We start from the raw sequence: 22,264 nt of genomic DNA on the forward strand, positions 1-22,264 counted from the left end.
TATATAATTTTTATAGTCAACATATCAAGGTATCCTTGGAAATTCTTCTTAATCAGGTCAGTGGCATCCAATATAATTAGTACTATTTCTTTATTTTTCTGCCATATTTTCTTGGTCTCGTATTGCATCTCTTGAATCTTCGCTTTCTCCATTCAAGCTACCTCTATCAACAAAGCCATTCTTGTGTTTTTCTTCTTCAGCACAATATCTGGTTTTCTATCATCAATCTTTCTGTCAGTTGGAACAGGAATGTCCTAGGTTATGATAACAACTTTATTTTCTTCTATTTTGTTAGAATTGTACTCCCAGTGTTTTTTCGGTACATCAATGTTATATACCGGCAACCGTTTGCACGATGTGCAAACGGTTGCCAGTATATAAAATAAAATAAAATAAAAAATAAAAAAAGCCGTGCCACCTAGTTATGCCTTTCAGTCCTTCTGACATCAGCACATCACATCCAGCAATAAGATATGTTTTTGTTCCATAGAATCTGCATTTTTCCATTGTTTTCTATGCTGGCTGTGAACCCATCTTATTTGTAATATTCTTTCATGTGCTTCAGTTATCAATCTCTCATCTATAGCTTTGAGTTCACCTCTCTGTAATCACTACCGTAACAAATCTTTATCCATGTGGGGTTTCTTTCTCCATATGTCCCACTATATGTGTGCTTCTGCCAGTTATCTTTCCTTGTTGGCTGGTCTAATTCTTTAAGGAGTTTTTTTTCCTCTTTTTTGCTATTTCCATGTCTTTTTTCCCTTCATGTGCTGGTAGATTTTCAGTCACTCTCTCTCAATTCGCCAGAAATATTGTCCAAGCTTAAGGACTGTAACTGATGATGCTTGCTCGCGTTCATACGTCAGCATTATTTCAGCATTTGAGTCCACTGATGCCATTAAGTATGCCTTAAGGCCATTATGGAAGCTCTATAAGTGTAATCAATTTCAATAAGACCCACAGAAGTCTAAAGGTAGGGCAACTTCTCCGAGAGAAGCAAAAGGAAATCAGGATGCTTCTCAAGCACCTCATTGTTGACACTCGTACCAGTTGGAATTCAGTGAGCCTGATGCTGCAATTAGTGGAATAGAAGACACCCATTCATAATCTGTCTCAGGAAAAAAAAGGATAGTTGTGAATTCCCCCAGACATTATGACTGGGCAGTGATGAGGGAGCTGGTAGATATCCTGAAGCCCTTCAAGGACACCACAGAGGGCAGGAGCTCTAGCGGCACCACTTGGGGTGATGTGATCCCAACAGTAAATTGTCTAAAGGAAAAGTTAGAGGGCTGCCAGCAGGATATCAGAATAAAAGCAGAAGTGTTGCAGTTTGTGGCCTGTTTGCAGCATGAAGTACATGAGAGTCTGATACCTCTGATGGAAAACATTTGTACAAGCTTGCTACACTGCTTCATTCCCAGGTGAAAGGGAATTTTGCCCCGGAGTCCAAGTGTCTCAGATGAAGCAGATGCAGGAATAGTTGGTCTGTCTGGAGGGGTGTAGCACAAGAGGAAACAGTGGCTAAATCACAGAGTAATGCATACAGTAGAAGCACTTAGACAGCTAGCACTTCTTCCCCCACCTCAATACATGATTGTTAGTAGGGATGTGAATCGTTTTTTGACGATTTAAAATATCGTCCGATATATTTTAAATCGTCAAAAATCGTTAGAGGCGATATTTAATAGGAATTCCCCCGATTTATCGTCAAAAATCCTAAATCGGGGGAAGGGGGAGGGCGGGAAAACCGGCACACTAAAACAACCCTAAAACCCACCCCGACCCTTTAAAATAAATCCCCCACCCTCCCGAACCCCCCCAAAATGCCTTAAATTACCTGGGGTCCAGTGGGGGGGTCCCGGTGTGATCTTTTTCTCTCGGGCCTCCGGTGCATTGTAGAAATAGCGCCATTTCTACAACGCACCGGAGGCCCGAGAGTAAAAGATCACACCGGGATCCCCCCTCTGGACCCCAGAGCAGCAAGAGTAGCAAGAGTAGCAATAATGATTAGATACTGGAAGCCCTAAGGAGTAGTGGCAGCTGAAGGTGACAAAAAGGACTGAAGATTGGTGGCAGAATGTGAAGGTGTGTGCGCATGTGGTGAGTTGGTTGTATCAACGAGAGAAAATTGTTTGACATACATCATAAGGCATTTTGGGGGGGTTCGGGAGGGTGGGGGATTTATTTTAAAGGGTCGGGGTGGGTTTTAGGGATGTTTTAGTGTGCCGGTTTTCCCACCCTACCCCGATTTACAATTTACATGATATTTAAAAAAACAAAACTGCAACGATCCGATTCCCTCCCCCCCAGCCAAAATCGATCGTTAAGACGATTGATCACACGATTCACATCTCTAATTGTTAATATATGATTGTTTTAGCGTCGTCTGCGCTAAACAGATTTTAGGAAGTGGTAGAATATAAGTCGTTTTCAATAATACATAAATAAATAGCCATACGTACATTGACCGCAAAGGACATCTTACCTGGCACAGACTAGTGTGATAATAGATGGAACAAAGGATCTCAGCAAACCCAAGCAAAAGAGAACTCAGTGCAAAGGTCTGTGATATGCTATCTGCTAGAGCCCATAGAGTACCAAGACTGAGATGTGCTTGCATATTGGACACATAAGTCCTCAATGCAGCCACACCTAACCAAAGTGGCACAGCATTTTTACCTTGCCCACTAACCAGTGTTCCTAGTTAATGTGTCTTTTCAATTACAGGAGACATTGTGAGCCCTCATTTCTCAAGGTTGGTGGTACAGTTAATGGAAATGCTGGCATTTCTAAAATGCAGCCTCCCTTGGCTTGTATTTCCCTATTTTTCATGTGAGTGGCAAAATGATAATGAACACCTTGAAGGCTTTGCTTGAATTATGCCTGCCACCAACATCTTCCATGACCCAGATATAGCACCCCAAAGCTCTAACTGTTACCTCTCTTCTTGCCTGCTGTTCCCCTAGTTCCAGCATAGGGGACTTGCTGCCTCATGTCTATCGTCCATACCACTAGATTCAGCATAGGTTACTTACTGCCTCATGCCTCACTTCCATACCCCTAGTTCAAGCATGGCCAATGCTGAGGCCTCGACCTGGACCCAGGCCTGACACCACAACTTGACTGGGGGCTGGATCTTGATGCTGGGGCCTCGGCCTAGGTCAGATGCCAGGCTGTGACCTGACCCGGCCCAGATGCCAGGCTGTGACCTGACCCGGCCCAGGCCTGATGCCAGGCTGTGACCTGACCCGGATGCCAAGCCCCGATGCCAGGGCTTCACAGGCCCGATGCCGCAACCCAACATGGAGGCTGGGTACCAACACCTGGGCCTTATCCAAAATTGGAATATGAGCCCAAGCCTGAGGCTGGGTACCAATGCCAGGGCCTCGGCCCGGACCCAGGCCTGATGCCATGACCCACCCCGGAGGCTGAGTCCTTATGCCTGGGACTCTGATTAGGACCAGAGCCCAAAACCAGGCCTGACACCACATCTACTGGTTCACCTTTATCCACATGCATATTCACCCCTTCAAAAAATGTAGCAAATTTGTGAGACAAGATTTTCCTTGGTTAAATAAATGTTGGATTTAAATCATGTCTATCTATATGTACTGTGATTTTATTCCTGACCTAAGCCGAGGCCCTAGCATCAAGATCCAGCCTCCAGGTCAGGTCGCGGTGTCAGGCCTGAGTCCAGGTCGAGGCCTCAGCATTGGGACCCGGCCTCCGGGTTGGGTTGTAATGTTGGACCTGAGTCCTTGCCCTGGTCTAGGCTGAGGGCCGACATCTGGACTTGGCTTCTGGGTCAAGTTGCAGCATCAGGCTTGTGTCTGTGCCAAAGCCCCAGCATTGGGACCCAGCCTTCATTGTATACCCAATAGATCTGGTAAGTTTTACTTTTTTTTTATTTTCAGGGGTCAAGCTCAGGCCTAGGCTATGGCTACAGCTTTGGACCTTGGCCTAGGCTCTACGTGAGACCCAAGATTTGGGTCTAGGCAGGGGCACCATTGTTGCACTAGGGCATAGGCCATGGCTCCTATTTTGGGCCTTGGCCTATGCCCTAGGTGATGCCTCAGCTTCAGGCCTAGATCAAGGCCCAAATGAACTAGTTTAAAACAAAATGAACGAATAAGGTTTGTTTCATTTGGGCTGGTCCTGATATAGTTCAGTGCCCACCCCTGAATGAAACAAATTAGCCTTATTTTTCACATTTTGTACTTTTGTTTTAAATGAATGCACATCCATATACAGTAATATGCAAGCATGTTAGAAGGAGTGAATGGGGAAGATGTGATCAGTCAGATGTTAGAAAGATCTGTAAAAGTTTGAAATGATTTTTCTTTATCTGTCTTCTTGCTCACAGATGATCTTGATGTTTTTAGCTTTTGTTGCCAAAAACTATAAATAGGAAATTTATTATCTCTTTGAATTGTTTCAGATGATTGCATTAATCTACTCTGTGACTCAAATTCAAGTCAAACCTTTAGAATTGGCTCAGTGCCTTATCAAAGAAGTCTTTGCTTCCCACTGAGAGAACTTCTTTCTTGCATAATAATTTACAGAAGCATCTGTTTGAGCCAGATTAGATCATGTTAGGTATTTATTTACTGTATATCATGCTGTATATTTAGACCCAACTTGAATTACATTGTGGATATATATACAATACTGACAGCCATAAATGATGAAAATTCACAGCATTTCAACCCAATGTGATCATGTACACAGATCTACACTTCTTAATTGCATAAAAATATATCTGAGGTATTTCTAATAAAACTGTTTTTCAATGTGAAATATCTATAAAAACACTCTAAAAATGTGATAAAAAAAAATCATTTTATTTGTATTGTAAATGATTCTTATGTTTTCTTTCAAATATAGGGCCTAACATAAAAATGCATATTTTTTGTGCCGGTGGCTGTTCTAGGGTGTTAGCTACTCCTGGGTGGCTGCCACAGACTATACCACCAAAACTTTGAAAAAGACAAAATGCAGAATTATTGTCTGTCCTTAATACAGTGCATCAATTTAAGTACCAAAAACATTTGTTTTCTATAAATTCTGGAGCCTAAAACATAGTGGCCGATGGTAGTTCTAGGTAATTCCAAATGTTGGCAGTTCCAATACTGGGAACTGAAAGAATAGGGCCCCTTTAACTGGAATGCCAAGAGCTGATCCCTTTCTGAGATACCCATTATAATGTGTACCAACTTCATTGGTTCATAGAAGCAAGGACTCAGACAATGTTGTAGTTACCATCTGGATGCCTGTGAGTCTAAATATTCCCATGACAATGTTTCCCAAGAACACATGCCTGTAGGAGTGAAGAGAATGGTTTTGTTTATTTTTATATGTGTTTCAAAGCACTAAATGAGATGAACTTTTACTGTGAAGTGTCATGTGAATTGGTTTATGTGAATTTACTCTTTCTGTAAATAAACATAGATCTGTTTAGAATCAGATCTTCTTATGCAACCTTAAAGTGGCAGTGGAAGTTGAATCAGTGGTCTCCTATTTTCTGCTGTGAGTCTGCAGAATAAAAGAGTGTTGTGATTCTGCTTGTCATGTAGTCTCCTAACCACCAGAGGTCCTCCAGGAGCTGCTCTTGCCCTCTTTCCAGCTCTAATCTCAGAGACCTCATGAATCTTCACAAGAAAAACCTGTGCCTAGCATGCTGCCTCCTGCCTCTGATTATGGGGAATGTAAAGATTGTAAATGTCTGAATCCTACTTCTCTAGGGGAGTGCTTTATGTGCATGATGCTAAAAAAAAAACTTACTGGCAAAATATCTGTAGGAGATATGTTTAAGAAGAGTCCACAAACACAGGGAAACTACAGTCAAATTGAAAAGGTAATTGCTTTATTGGAGGACCTTGATGTTTCTGCTAGCAAGAAGGGACCTCTGCAGCTGGAGCTTGATTCCATGCTGGCTTTAGTTAAAACTCACAGAACCTTCAGCCTAGCACAAGAAGTGATTCTCAGTGCCTAGCATCGGAGAGGGGAACACAGTTTCATCCTGCTCTCTATTCCTGAGAAAAACCCTGTACTAAAAGTGGAGGGAAAGAAGCACTACACAGAAAAACAATCAGCTTCAAAAGTACCTGCTTTATTAACTACTCCTTGTGTTCCAGCTCCTTTTACCATAAAGCTAACCATTGATTCTCCCAGGCTGATGCACACTCCTGCCTGTGTTAACTCCCCAAGCTTGCCTTGTGGCTTCCATGACCCTTCCTGTTCCCAAGCTTGCCTTGTAGCTTCCCAAAACCTTCCTGTTTCCAAGCTTGCCTTGAGGCTTTCCTAAGCCTTCCTGTTTCCAAGCTTGCCTTGCTCCCTGGCTCCCAGGCCTCCTGTCTCAAGCTTGCCAGTATCATTAACTCCTGTCTTGTTCTAGCGTTCCTTCCTAGATCTAGTCTGCCCCGGAGTCCTGGACTGTTCCCGTGGGGGGGTTCCTGAGCCAAGCTGGGTCCTCAACCGTAACAAAGAGATATAAACCAAATCTACAGAGATGTCTGGTCATCCTCTACTAGTAAGGATTCATTTCCATGTTCACTACAAAAATTGATCTACTACCAACTGTTAAGAAATCTAGAACCATCTGATGTTTATCCCAACATAGGTTTCTAAGTGATTGTAATTTGCATCAACAAATATGATATCACTTTAGAGTTATTTTTAATCTGTCGGAGAGACTAAATATCTTAACAAACTCTTGATAGCAGTGTTTCTACACAATTTGCTTCCTTTCCATTAGAATGAGATGTAGTGCAGAGAGCAGGTAATTTGCAAAATGTTCAAACCAATACCTTTTTCAAAAATAGATGTGGGGTATAGACAAATTGTATTTATTATAGAGGGCAATTATGGAAGCCATATTCATAGTTAAATACATATTTACATGTTTAAATTGCTGTCTGAAAATTGCTTCCCTCGCTATGACTAAAAGTATGTGTGTGTTCCATGTGTAGTTTTCACCAGATACAGGGAAGACATTACCGGGGTCGTTTTTTGCACATCATCAGAAACTAACATGCAAGGATTGTACATTTAAGTTTACGTGTGTTATTTCTCTTAGAAATTTTACCTGTGCAAAAAGCAAATTTAAAAGTCCATGGTACTTTACACCTGTGGCAATTTCAAAATGTGCTTACTTTCACTTGATATTTGTTAGAAAGTCTACAGGTATAAAGTGCCTTCGGGCTTTGTCCCAGAGCAAACAGACTGATAATTGCAATTATACTGTTTATATTTACTGAAATAAGTGTATGATAGAGAAATAAAATGTAAGAAATATGACCCTTAAAAAAAGCCTTTTAGGCTATCACACTTATAATGGTTTCATTATTTCAGTTAGACAGTCTGATAGTAATCTAGTATCCACTCTAATCAATCAGTGTAGGGTACAAGATACTGATGCATCGACTTGGCTCCATTCCTATTCCAGAATGAATCCTGCTGATGGAATTTAATTGAAGTTCACTGCTGAGTACTCTTATTAACTCCTTGGGCTATGGATTCAGCCTTAATCCCAGAGACACTAATGAACCACAGATACCATCACACCTACTTTTGCCCTGCATGCTTGTCTTGATTAGATTGTAAACTCTTATGTGGTTTTATATAGCAGTGTATATGTTTAGCAGTGCTATATAAGCTATAAGTAATAATAGTAGTAGAATCTATTATTTGTAGTTTACTCAAAGCTTTACAGCTCTTGTGATCAACATGTAGCAGAATAACTCTGAGTGGTGATGAGTTTCTCAATTGATTATATGGATGGCATTTTGCCTGGATAAATGTACTAAGGCATCCTTCCTTAAACATAGAAACATAGAAATGATGGCCGAAGAAGACCAAATGGCCCATCCAGTCTGCCCAGCAAGCTTTCACACTTTTTTTTTTCTTATACTTAGCTGTTACTCTTGGCCCTTATTAGTAACTTTTTGGTTCTAGTTACCTTCCACCCCCACCATTGATGTAGAGAGCAGTGCTGGAGCTGCATCTAAGTGAAGTGTCTAGCTTATTTGGTTAGGGGTAGTACCTGCTGCAATAAGCAAGCTACTCCTATGCTTATTTGTTTACCCAGCCTATGCCATTCATCCTTGTTGGTTGTTATCTGGATATAATTCCTCTTTTCTTTATTCCTCCCATGCCGTTGAAGCAGAGAGCTATGCTGGATATGCATTGAAAGTGAAGTATCAGACTTATTTGGTTTGGGGTAGTAACCAACGCAACAAGTAAGCTACTCCATGGTTTTTTGTGAATACAATTCCTTTTTACCATATTTCCTCTTGCCATTGAAGCATAGAGCAATGCTGAAGTCACATTGACAGTGAGAATGTTTATTGAATAAGGGTAGTAATCTCTAGGTAGTAGCTGTCATTCCCGCAAGCTACCCCCATGCCTATTCTCTTCATTCACATCCTCTAGACTTTATGGATCCACAGTATTTATCCCACGCCCCTTTGAAGTCCTTCACAGTTTTGGTCTTCACCACTTCCTCCGGAAGGGCGTTCCAGGCATCCACCACCCTCTCCGTGAAGAAATACTTCCTGACATTGGTTCTGAGTCTTCCTCCCTGGAGTTTCAAATCATGACCCCTGGTTCTGCTGATTTTTTTCCAATGTAAAAGGTTTGTCATCGTCTTTAGTTCATTAAAATCTTTCAAGTATCTGAAAGTCTGTATCATATCACCTCTGATCCTCCTTTCCTCCAGGGTGTACATATTTAGATTCTTCAATCTCTCCTCATGAGTCATTCGATGAAGACCCTCCACCTTTTTGGTCGCCCTTCTCTGGACCTCCTCAAACCTGTCTCTGTCCCTTCGGAGATACGATCTCCAGAACTGAGCACAGTACTCCAGGTGAGGCCTCACCAAGGACCTGTACAAGGAGATAATCACTTCCCTTTTCTTCCTCGATATTCCTCTCACTATGTAGCCCAGCATTCTTCTGGCTTTAGCTATCGCCTTGTCACATTGTTTCACTGACTTCAGATCGTTAGACACTATCACCCCAAGGTCTCTCTCCATCTCCGTGCACATCAGCCCTTCAACCTCCATCAAATACAATTCTTTCGGGTTTCCACTCCCCATATGCATGACTGCACTTCCTGGCATTGAATCTCAGCTGCCATATCTTCGACCACTCTTCCAGCTTCCTTAAATCCCGTCTCATTCTCTCTACTCCTTCCGACATGTCCACTCTGTTGCAGATCTTAGTGTCATCCGCAAAAAGACAAACCTTACCTTCTATCCCGTCCGCAATGTCGCTCACAAAGATATTGAACAGGACCGGTCCCAATACCGATCCTTGTGGCACTCCACTTAACACCGCTCTCTCTTCAGAGTACCATCACACATTGTCTTCTGTCCATCAACCAGTTTGCAATCCAGGCCACCACCTTGGCACTCACTCCTAAGCTTCTCATTTTATTCACCAGCCTCCTGTGCAGGACCATATTAAAAGCTTTGCTAAAATCCAAGTAAATGACATTGAGCGCTCTTCCTTGATCCAAGTCCTTAGTCACCCAATCAAAAAAGTAAATCAGATTTGTCTGACAGGACCTTCCCTTGGTGAAACCATGCTGCCTCTGGTCCATCAATTCTGTTGCTTGTAGATAGTTCACAATTCTTTCCTTCAGCAGCAACTCCAATACCTTTCCCACCACCGAGGTGAGGCTAACCGGCCTGTAGTTTCCAGCCTCCTGTCTGCTCCAGCTCTTGTGAAGTAGGACCACTGTCACTCTTCTCCATTCATTTGGCACCACTCCTGTTTCCAGGGAGCTATTGAACAGAACAGGTCACACAGCGGAGCCACCAGCTCATATCTGAGCTCCCTCAATATCCTGGGATGAACCTCATCAGACCCCATGGCTTTGTCCACCTTCAATTTTCCTAGCTTTTCCCATACATTCTCTTCCGTAAACAGAGTTTCATCCATTCCGCTTCCTTCCAGTTTCTTGTTAACTAGTGTCGGTCCTTCTCCGGGGTCTTCTTTAGTGAATACCGAACTGAAGTATTTGTTTAATATTTCTGCCATTTCTTCATCTGTCTCCACCCTTTTCACCTTTCAATTTCAGTAAGGAAGGGGTTGACACTTCCTAGCCCTGCTGAGCAGTGACCCATTTGGCATAAAATTTGGGACCATGAATTCTGTGATTTGTGGGCAGGATATACATAAATGACCACAAAATGGTCCACACATAGTCCATACAACAAAAGATGCCATGTTCCAAAGCAGAAGAAAAGCTACTGAAAAGTCAAAGTTCAGCAGAAATAAAATCAAACTGTTCAAATAGATCCAATCCAAAAATTAAAATACAGTTCTTTCAAACTCTCAAAAAATAAAATCACATTTTCAGACACAGTTCTTATGTTGCTTAAGCTCTCACAATATTCTGGGATCTGTAAGTATTTTCCTTAAAAACTTGTATTTCTTAGCCGCAGAGAAAAGGTAGATAATCCCTTTTTTGTTTCACCGGTTTATTTACAACTGAAAAAGTGGTCTTAGTTTTTCTAGTGGTAAGATCTTCTTGAGTTGGCCCTTTGCCACTTGGATAAAAGAACAGCTCAACTCCATGGATTTTAATGAAACCCTGAAGCAGAACACAGCCCTGAATCTGTCTCACCCCAGTTTTTCTACCAAGAAGTCTTTTCCAGGTATCCTTAAAATGCCTAAAGAACTCCTCCAAGGGACTGATTGTATCACCATAAATTCCACACCAAGCTGACCTATCCTTAAGACCACCCTTGTCATTCTTGGTGACACTGCTTACTTAGTAACCTCCCATTACTGGAACATTCCTCAATAGTAAGACCTAGACTGTATTATACATCTCTCTAATTGAAAACTGCATTATAAAGGAAATTGAACAGGAAATAAAAGAGAAATATCTGGGAGTGGAGAAAGGTGTGACAATCCAGCACAAATCCCTGAGAGTAAAGAGTAGTAAAGAGTACTATAGGAAACTGATATTGAAAAAGTGCTTTAACAGCAAGGAATACAATTCAAGGCATCAATCAACTTGCAGTCCCTGCACTCTCATACAGAATTATAAACTAGTCTTATAAAGATCTTGAAGCTTTTGATGCAAGAGGAAGAAAACTCCTCTATACCCAGAGGAAACTATAAGAAACAGAGCATGCTGAGACTATATGTCTCAAGAACAGGAGGAAGAATGGATTTTATTTTTAAAAAAAATGCATATACAAAACTACAATCAGGACTCCAGGCATACCTAACAATATCAACAGATCAAAATACTCAAAAAAGAGCTAAAAGTATGAAAGTGATTGGCCACAGTCAGTCTCCATTCTAAAACTTGGACAAGCATTCTGACAAACAGAAGAAATGAGTAAGAATTTACCAAAAGAATAGGGGATAAAAACAACATAATAGGGGATAAAAGTAACAGAATTTGCAAAACAAAAAAAACTCTAAAGAATCAAACCAACAAACAAGGAAAAACAATTGAGAAAAGCACAAATAAAGAACAAAGATTTGAGCATATAAAGAGTTATTAAGAAATCCCACACAGATCAAAACCTGACACAAAAATGGCTATGGTGAGGTGAATGTAAACCTAAAGATGAGGGACTGAAAGTTGTAGCACAAGACAGTGGATAAGGTGGTCCACAGCCAACATGGAAACAAATGATAAAGCAGATGAATTCGGGTTCTATAAAACCGAACTGGAAATGGTTACAGGATGCAATGTGCTGATGTCAGAAAGCCTGTATACAGAGGCACAGCAAGATAGTACAGATCATCCACTAGAAAACTGTGTACATGCTATAACAGCACTGTACCAGAAAACCACTGGGATCACAGCCCAGACAGAATTGTAGAGAGTGAAGAAACTTTGATCACCTGGGACACTGATAAAAAGCTTAATGCTAGAAAGCTAGACATTGTGGTGAAGCAAAAAAGAACCCACAAGAACAGCTTTGCTGATAGAAGTGTCAGTACCAGACAACTATTCTGTCAAACATACGGAGAGAGCCATGTACTTAGTAAGGGTATGTATGGCAATCGTTTTTTATTTGTTTTATTTTTGTTTCATTTTTAGCTTATTTGTATTTCTTTTTTATGTTTTGTTTTGATAGTTTTCATTTTTTTTGTTTCATTTTTAGTGTACACTGACTTAAAATAGTGAATATTTAATTACTGTGCACTATTTTGATTTAGTATGCAGTTTGAATTAAATATGTGCTATTTCAATTTAGTGCACATAATTGTGATTTAGTGTGAATTAAAAACAAAAATAATTAAAAATGAAATTTCAAGTTTTTAGCTGTTTATAAAACAACATGAAATGATAATGTCGATGGTATAGACATTGTCTATGGCATTCCAAATGAACACATCCCTAATAATTAGGGATGCAATCAGAAACAAAAAAAATGTGGCAGAAAGGTATAGACATAGGGGCGGATTTTAAAAGGAGCGCGAATAGCCTACTTTTGTTTGCGCTCCAGGCGCAAACAAAAGTACGCTGGATTTTAGTAGATACGCGCGGAGCCGCGCGTATCTGCTAAAAACCTGGATCGGCGCGCGCAAGGCTATGGATTTTGTATAGCCGGCGCGCGCCGAGCCGCGCAGCCTACCCCCGTTCCCTCCAAGGCCGCTCCGAAATCGGAGCGGCCTCGGAGGGAATCCTCTAACGCCCTCCCCTCACCTTCCCCTCCCTTCCTCTACCTAACCCACCCGCCCGGCCCTGTCTACACCCCCCCCCCCCTTACCTTTGTTGGGGGATTTACGCCTCCCAGAGGGAGGCGTAAATCCCCGCACGCCAGCGGGCCTCCTGCGCACCGGGACGCGACCTGGGGGCGGGTACGGAGGGCGCGGCCACGCCCCGGACCGCCCCGGGCCGTAGCCACGCCCCCGTACCCGCCCCCAAAACGCTGCCGACACGCCCCGAAAACGCCGCAACGACCGGGCCTGCCCCCGACACGCCCCCCTCGGGGAACCCCGGGACTTACGCGAGTCCCGGGGCTCTGCGCGCGCCGGTAGGCCTATGTAAAATAGGCTTCCCGGCGCGCAGGGCCCTGCTCACGTAAATCCGCCCGGTTTTGGGCGGATTTACGCGAGCAGGGCTCTGAAAATCCGCCTCATAGTCCCTATTGGCTTCTAGGTGCTTCTTGATACATTGCCTGTACATGTTACACTCTATGAACTCCAGAAAGAGGCTCTCTTTGGCACAATGCAATTATTAAGAAAAGCATTAGCAGTACATTTGAGAGACTGATGTCTTTATCAACATACCCTGGTTTAGGAATATGTTAATTCTTGTCAAGATATGCATAAAACAAACCCATTTGGAGACACTGCCCCTAGAGATATTGGGGTAGATTTTACAAATCTACGTGTGCACGTACTTTTGTTCGCGCACAAGGTGTGAACAAAAGTACGCGGGATTTTATAAGATACGTGCGTAGCCGCGCATATCTTATAAAATCCGGGGTCAGCGCAAGCAAGGGGGTGCACATTTGTGCACCTTGCGCGCGCTGAGCCCTGCGCACGCTGCCTGTTCCCTCCGAGGCCGCTCCGAAATTGGAGCGGCCTCGGAGGGAACTTTCCATTCACCCTCCCAGCACCTTCCCCTCCCTTCCCCTCCCTAACCCACCACCTCGGCCCTATCTAAACCCCCTCCCTACCTTTATCTTAAAAGTTACTACTGCCTCCGGGCAGTAGTAACTTACGCGCGCCGGCGCAGCAGGCCCCGACACAAGCCGCTGTGTCAGGGCACTCAGCCACACCCCCGGATCGCCCACATGCCCCCGAACACACCGTGATCCTAAACCGTGCCCCCTGGCCATGCCCCCGACTGCCCCTTTTTGCAAGCCCCGGGACTTAGCGCGTCCCGGGGCTTGCGCGCGCCGCAGAGCCTATGCAAAATAGGCTCGGCACGTGCAGGAGGGATTTAAAAAGGTTACACGCGTACCTTATGCGCGTAACCCTTTTAAAATCTGGCCCATTGTGTGTTTGTCTGAGGGGAGGAGGGAGTTTTTACTTTTGCCTAAAACTAAATTTGGCTCTTGGCATCGCATGAGCACAACTGGTTTTTGACCCTATACAAAGTTCAACATTAAATAAGTCCACATTTGGTTATATGATTTTGTGAAGTAAATTTTGAGCTGTAACAGCTACTGACCTTGACAAATTTTATTTTGAGAGGAAGGAGTCAAGCTTCAACTGAGTGTGGCCTAGTGACACTAAAAGGGGAGAAGAATTTGAGGGGGGTGTTCAAACCCTGCACAGGAGAGAGTTCAAATCTGTAAGACCAAAGTACAAAGCAGAATACTGTGCTTGCTGAATGAGACACCTGACCCCAGTCAAACAGTACTGACTGAAAATGTGACACTGTGGTTACCCACAAATAAAGTATCAACTCAGAGAAGAAGGGTACGCTGGGAAGCTGACAATTTTATTCAGTTCTACCAAAGCCTGTGTGGAAGAAAGCAACACAAGGTTTAAAGGTTTTACGCCAGCACAGATTTAAAGGCAATTACCCACAGACTTCAAACCAATTTTCCTAGGGAAAATATGCATTTATATTCCCTTTGAAGATTATCCCTGAAAAACTACCCACACACATTTACATCTGACAATTAGCGCTGGTAGATTTTCTGAGGGAAAATATGCTAATACTTTTGAAAATGGAAAAGTATACACATAAGAGCCTGCCCCTGGGAATGCCTCTTCCACTATGAGTTAACCGAGATGTATATAATCTCTATGCACGTAAGTCAGCTTGCATATCATACCACACAGGCAATTTTAATAACAGGCTATTTCCATGAGTAAAGCATTGTTTTACCCACAGATTCTATTGCTTCTAAGCTGAGTGCATGTACACGCATTCACAGATTATGAACCCTGCACACATGGAAAAGCATAGTGCATACAATAAATCCCAATAATATTTGCAATATACTGGCTCATAACACAGACATTTTGAGCTCAGCGTATAAAAAGTTGCACAGAAAAACATTTTTGCACCAAATCTTTCAAAAATGAGAAGGAACACTACCTATGGAATGTCTTTGAAAATGACTCTAACGAGAGTCACTCTGTACACACATAATATCTTTTCAGATCCTTTTGGTGCACCACAGCCCAGATTGCTAATATGTCTGTCCATTAGGGATGTGAATCGTTTTAGGATGATTAAAATTATCGTCCGATAATTTTAATATCGTCTTAAACCGTTATGGAACACAATACAATAGAGATTCTAATGATTTATCGTTATAAATCGTTAGAATCGTGAGCCGGCACACTAAAACCCCCTAAAACCCACCCCCGACCCTTTAAATTAAATCCCCCACCCTCCCAATGACTTAAATAACCTGCGGGTCCAGTACGCGTATGGCCGGCGCCATTTTCCGTACGAAAACGATTCGCGGCGGGAAATCGCTCCCTGACCCCCGCTGGACCTCCAGGAACTTTTGGCCAGCTTGGGGGGGGCCTCCTGACCCCCACAAGACTTGCCAAAAGTCCAGCGGGGGTCCGGAAGGACCTCCTGCCGTCCAATCGTGTTCGTCTATGGCCGCCGCCATTTTTCGGCGCCATTTTGGAAAATGGCGCCGGCTGAAGACAACAAGATTCAGTAGCAGGAGCCCGTTCCGGACCGCTGCCGTTCCGGACCGCCGCTGTACCCGCAGGTTATTTAAGTCATTTGGGGGGGGTTCGGGAGGGTGGGGGATTTAATTTAAAGGGTCGGGGGTGGGTTTTAGGGGGTTTTAATGTGCCGGTTTTGCGATTTTACGTTTTTTCGATTTTTCACGATTTTTCACGATATTTTACCCCCCCAAACGGCAACAATACGATTCCCTCCCCCTCCCAGCCGAAATCGATCGTTAAGACGATCGAGGACACGATTCACATCCCTACTGTCCATGTACTAAGGGAGAGAGACTAGCAGAGGAACTGAGCCTGCATCTTTAGCCTGACTTGATAAAGATCCTTTTGGTGAACGGATATTTCATGGCTTTCACTTTTTCTGACTTGGATCTAAAATGTTATCTTACATGTATTAAAAAAAGACTATGACATGAAAATGAGACTTCCACAACATCTAAAAACTTGATATTAAACATTGATCACAGTGCAGGTACTTTTATCTAAGGTCAAAAAGGAGTGGGGCTAGGTTGGGGAAGGAGAGTATGTGCGGTGTTTCCCTTTGAAATGGGCTTGCAGGCCCATGGAGGAAAGGCAACATTTAAAATCTTGATATAAAACAGAGGGGAGGCAAAATGGTGTATATGTATTGTGAGATCAATTCAATTAAAACATCAAAATGTCCATATTCAGATACAGTCCAGATTGTTAGCTAGATAAACTTATCTGACTAAATTTAGAGGTATATTTAACAGTTTAGCCACACTATTGAATATATGCAGCTAACTTTATCTGATTCACTTTAGGACAGCTCTACGGCACCTTCAGACCTAACCAGTTAAGTTATCCAGATAATTTTGAATATTTAAATGGCTAACTTACTTCCTCTCAGTTATGTCCCCAGAATGCCCTTAACTTATCTGGACACATTTTAACTGGCTATTAAGTTATCTGGCTATAATTTAGCCAGATAAGTATCCAAATATTAATTTAGCCAGCTAACTTCTGCGTTAGCTAACTAAATGCTTCTGAATATAGACATCCATGATTACTTATCAATTTGTGGAAGGATACAGACAAATTGCCTTATAATAATTCATATTTATACAATCTGCTTTAAAAAAAAAATCTGTGTCTTCTACTGATATAGTCATTTTGTTGCCTTATTTGTGAGTACTTTGTACACAGAATAAGAAGACAAGGAATGTTCCCTATTCCAGGCATTAACTGAATGCACTCCAATACTATTCTCCTTCCATCAGTTTTAAAACAATTGTAACTGTACTTACCTCAACTAATTTGTTGGCATGCTCACGGAAAACTTGGGCATATTCCTTAACTTCTTTCTCATTACCACTCTTTGCAGCCTCAATGAGAACCAATAATGGAACATTGGTTTCCAGGAATGAATCAGATATATGGTCCATTACAGCCTTTCGCAGCTGTGAAACAAACAAACAGAAGTATGAATGAGTCACTGGAGATGCTATGGGAAATATTTCTCACATATTGATCAACAAGTAATAGTTTGGTATATAATGGCTTTCATCTTTGTATATAACTTCCTGATATTTATGAATTCATCACACTTGAATCAGTTTATAACATCTTCAAATCCAGTAAATGATGGTACTATAAATGGAACCCATTAAATGCCTGGTTAGTTGAGTTGAAGAAATTCTCCAATAAAGTAGTATGCCTTTATGGAAATTATACTCAACTATATGGAAATAAAAAATTAATATGATTTGTGGTGTTATTAAATATATCCATTATGATAACAAAGAGGTAAAAATTGTAGAGCCATGCATAATAATCTACAGCAGACTGTTGACAGTGAGAGAAGTATGAGGTCAAGAGAAAGCCTTCTGGGAATAATCAGAAAAATACCATATGACAAAATATATACTGCCATAGCAATAGGAAATAAAATGGTTTTGAAATGTATATTTTAGAAATATTGAAATAGGATAAAACATCTACACTTTATGCAATGATTTTCAATGTAAAGTATGATCTTTCCCAAACATAGGCCTGGATTTATCAAAATGCACTACATTTTGCATGTGATAGGAAAGGGGGTATGTTTTAAGTTTATCATAATTTGTGCTAATACCTATGCAAACCACTATCTTAGTGCAAATTGTAATAACTTTTTCACACTTTGTGATAAGTGCCAGAATTGATGTATTTCCTTCATACAACCACTGGGGGGAGGAGAGAGAGAGAGAGAGAGAGAGAAAAAAAAACCTAGCCATGATGCCCTCACGCTAGATAGATATTTATATCTCTATGGGAGGCCCACCTAGTCTCTCGAGGTGAGGTTTAGGGTATTAGTGTAGGGGTTAGGGGCCACTTTGACATTCAAAGTGAGACGTACGAACAGAACAGTGCTCTCGTGAAGATTTGATTACCTTCAGAGTGAGGAAACTCACCCAAAGATGAGATTTGTGCAATGTTCTCTCAACCTAGCTTGATGTTACCCCGGTAGAGAGTCCATCAAGCTAGGTTGAGAGAACATTGCACAAATTTCATCTTTGGGTGAGTTAAACAATAGAAAAGTTAGAGAACAGCACAGGACATGCTGCCTCTCCAATAGCAAAAGGAGAATCCACAAGATAAAATGGTACCTTGGCTCTTAGTGCTAGAGAAACATACCATTCACCAGCTTCCGCATAGAGGAGCTACAAAGTTACATGTTATCCTTAGTTCTCTCCCCACACCAAACGGCACATTCTTGACTAACTTTAGTAGGGGACTAAAAGGATCCCTACACACACTTGCACACATCTCTTGGTCCCTTGGAATCTTCATGCCACTGTTGTTAGTTTTCTTTGCCACTCTTTTTAATCCTTGGGAAGTTCTTGCAACTCTTGGTGTTGTGTTTCCCTTTCACAGTGCTTTGAGCTGTTGATGCCTCTGTTTAAGCTACTTAGCCAGGACATGATGCCTTGAGCTATTCATGTCCTTTTGGTGCCACTTTGGCCACTCTTGCTGTCTTGGAGTACATCAATACAGAAAAGAAAATTAAAAAACAAATAGTAATAGCAGTCACTGTTCAATCTGCATACCCTAGCAGTAGGTACTCTTCTCAAGAGATCCTCCATGGATACTTCTTCAATGGTACTTACAATCTTGAATGTAAACTCCCTGCTCAACAGGAATTGGAATTGCTGCTGATATGCTTCAGGGACTCCTCTGCTTTTGCTTTCCTTTAGGCAGCAGTTTTATGGGACCTTCTCCATATAAGTCAGTCTTTCCTCTGTCTCCTCACAAAGAAAATCCTCTTTATTCAAATTCTGAGAAATCACTCTCATATAGATGAAACATATGGGATCTCATCCCTTCTTCTTAGAAATCTTTTTCTTTGGATCTTAAGGGGAGTTCAGGAATCAATTATTTGAGCCCAAGACAAAATCTCCATGATCCAGAAAAACTAGGAACTCTGAACTTAGGTTGTGGTCACCTTCCCAAGTCAGGATACAGGGCAGGCAGTCCTATTTCTTGAAAAAACCAAGAACCTTTCCCTTAGCAAGAAAGGCCCGAGGAACTCAAGTGGGCTCATGAATTTTTTTAAACCACTTAATGTAGAAAGATTCCTCCTACTGGGGATTGTCACATGCACCACTACCACACCTACGTCATCACACAATTTCTTTTGAGACACTTAAGTCACTAATAAGAGATATGTTTGGAGACCCCAACATGTTTAAAATCCAATATTTTAAAGGCATACAAGTGAAAGGATGATGGCTGTCAAAGTATGTTTAACACAGAGGATTTTACAAATTAAAAAAAAAGTTGAATTAAAAAAAGCGAGTGGGAGGGTGGTAAGTTGATTATTATAACACAATAATTGAAGCAAGGCTGTGGAGGCATGCGTCAAAATATATGAAACTTACCCAATTCCGCAATAAATTATTTTTTATAAATTCACTTTTTAATAAATTGTTGTTTCACAAAACACATAATAGGGTGAGATTAAATTTGGGTATAAGATAACACAGAGGAAGGGCAGAGTAAACAGCACATACATATAGATAAATAGCAACCAAAATAATGTGTGGCAAGCAATGTACTGATCAATAACAATTAGTGAGGAAACTTCATTTTGCATATGCACATATCAGTTGTGCATAATATTGAACTCCACAGTAAATAATATTGTTTAATCAAAGGACACAATAACTTTATGGGTCTGATTTTCAAAGTCATTTATGAGCATAAATCACGGTTCTATGCATGCAGATGGAAGTTATAAAATAGCCCAGGGCACAATATAAATAAAAACATACATGATCCAATTTCGTGCACAATTTTATGTGCACTGGCAATAGGTGTTCTGGGTGGTGGAGTTGCAGCAGAGTTAAGAAAAATAGAAAATACATAGAACTTAAACCACACAAGTTCCATCCTGTGAAGAGCAGGTGTAACTTTATGTGGGTTATTTTGTGTGTAGTGAAGGACAGTTACCTGTGCATTTTCAAAGCAATCTAATGTGCATATATTTGCTTTGAAAATGAGGGGGTAAAGTTTGTGTGTAAAAGTTACAAGCAAACTTTACCGTTATCCATACAGGTTTAAAAATTGTGGGGAAGATTTTAAATACTTGCGCGAGCACGTACTTTTGTTCGCGCAGCAGGCACGAACAAAAGTACGCTGGATTTTATAAGATACGCGCATAGCAGCTGATATCTTATAAAATCCGGGGTCGGCGCGCGCAAGGGGGTGCACATTTGTGCAACCTGCGCGCGCCGAGCCCAGCGCGCGCTGCCTGTTCCCTCCGAGGCCGCTCCGATTTCGGAGCGGCCTCGGAGGGAACTTTCCTTCGTCCTCCCCCCACCTTCCCCTCCCTTCCCCTACCTAACCCACCCCCCGGCCCTATCTAAACCCCCCCTTAACTTTGTGCGTGTCGGCCGGCTGCCCCGCTCCGTGGTCCGGTCCCGGGGGCTGTTCCGGAGGCCGCGGCCACGCCCACGGAACGCCCCCAGGCCGAAACCACGCCCACGTTGCCACTTCTGAAATGCCGCGCCCCACCCCCTAAACGCCGCGTCATCCCGCCACGCCCCCGCCACGCCCCCCAACAGGAAGCCCTGGGACTTACGCGCGTCCCGGTGCTCTGCGCATGCCGGCGGCCTATGCAAAATAGGCGCGCCAGCGCGCAAGGGCCCTGCGCGCGTAAATCCGGAAGGATTTACGTGTGCAGGGGTTTTAAAATCCGCCCCTGTGTGTAATAAGCCTGCCAAATTAGGTTTTTTTCTTACCAGTCTATGCTATATGTTATTATTTAGGAGAGTTGTGGGTGAATCCTTGGGCCGGTGGCAGATAACCACGCCCCCGGGCAGGGGCAGATTGTGAGAAAATAGTGGTCCGGGGTATTTTTCTCCATACTGGCCCATGGGTACCCAATTACGCATACAATTTGGTGAGTCATCAAATACAGAATAAAGGGACCATAAAATATACACAGAAATGCACAGACAAAGTGAACTGGAAATCACAACAAGTTAGACTGTATGTAATAGGGATGTGAATCGTTTTAGGACGATTAAAATTATCGTCCGATAATTTTAATATCGTCTTAAACCGTTATGGAACACAATACAATAGAGATTCTAAAGATTTATCGTTATAAATCGTTAGAATCGTGAGCCGGCACACTAAAACCCCCTAAAACCCACCCCCGACCCTTTAAATTAAATCCCCCACCCTCCCGAACCCCCCCCCCAAATGAGTTAAATAACCTGCGGGTCCAGCGGCGGTCCGGAACGGCAGCGGTCCGGAACGGGCTCCTGCTCCTGAATCTTGTTGTCTTCAGCCGGCGCCATTTTCCAAAATGGCGCCGAAAAATGGCGGCGGCCATAGACGAACACGATTGGACGGCAGGAGGTCCTTCCGGACCCCCGCTGGACTTTTGGCAAGTCTCGTGGGGGTCAGGAGGCCCCCCACAAGCTGGCCAAAAGTTCCTGGAGGTCCAGCGGGGGTCAGGGAGCGATTTCCCACCGCGAATCGTTTTCGTACGGAAAATGGCGCCGGCCATACGCGTATGGCCGGCGCCATTTTCCGTACGGAAAATGGCGCCGGCAGGAGATCGAGTGCAGGAGGTCGTTCAGCGAGGCGCCGGAACCCCCGCTGAACTTTTGGCAAGTCTCGTGGGGGTCAGGAGGCCCCCCACAAGCTGGCCAAAAGTTCCTGGAGGTCCAGCGGGGGTCAGGGAGCGATTTCCCGCCGCGAATCGTTTTCGTACAGAAAATGGCGCCGGCAGGAGATCGACTGCAGGAGGTCGTTCAGCGAGGCGCCGGAACCCTCGCTGAACGACCTCCTGCAGTCGATCTCCTGCCGGCGCCATTTTCCGTACGAAAACGATTCGCGGCGGGAAATCGCTCCCTGACCCCCGCTGGACCTCCAGGAACTTTTGGCCAGCTTGTGGGGGGCCTCCTGACCCCCACGAGACTTGCCAAAAGTCCAGCGGGGGTCCGGAAGGACCTCCTGCCGTCCAATCGTGTTCGTCTATGGCCGCCGCCATTTTTCGGCGCCATTTTGGAAAATGGCGCCGGCTGAAGACAACAAGATTCAGGAGCAGGAGCCCATTCCGGACCGCTGCCGTTCCGGACCGCCGCTGGACCCGCAGGTTATTTAAC

At 43.1% G+C, this 22,264-nt stretch overlaps 1 protein-coding gene across 2 annotated transcripts in view; it reads right to left on the bottom strand.

The window, feature by feature from the left end:
- Positions 1–22,264, bottom strand: part of CTNNA2 (catenin alpha 2) — a 2,350,558-nt gene that overhangs the window by 553,667 nt on the left and 1,774,627 nt on the right. For both annotated transcript variants that reach the window (XM_029593361.1, XM_029593351.1), the window contains exon 9: positions 16,913–17,065. In XM_029593361.1, coding sequence (XP_029449221.1) covers positions 16,913–17,065 — 153 coding nt within the window. The remainder of the gene's footprint in view (positions 1–16,912; positions 17,066–22,264) is intronic.

Source organism: Rhinatrema bivittatum, chromosome 1 (genome assembly GCF_901001135.1).
Source record: "Rhinatrema bivittatum chromosome 1, aRhiBiv1.1, whole genome shotgun sequence".
Classification (NCBI taxonomy): Eukaryota; Metazoa; Chordata; class Amphibia; order Gymnophiona; family Rhinatrematidae; genus Rhinatrema; species Rhinatrema bivittatum.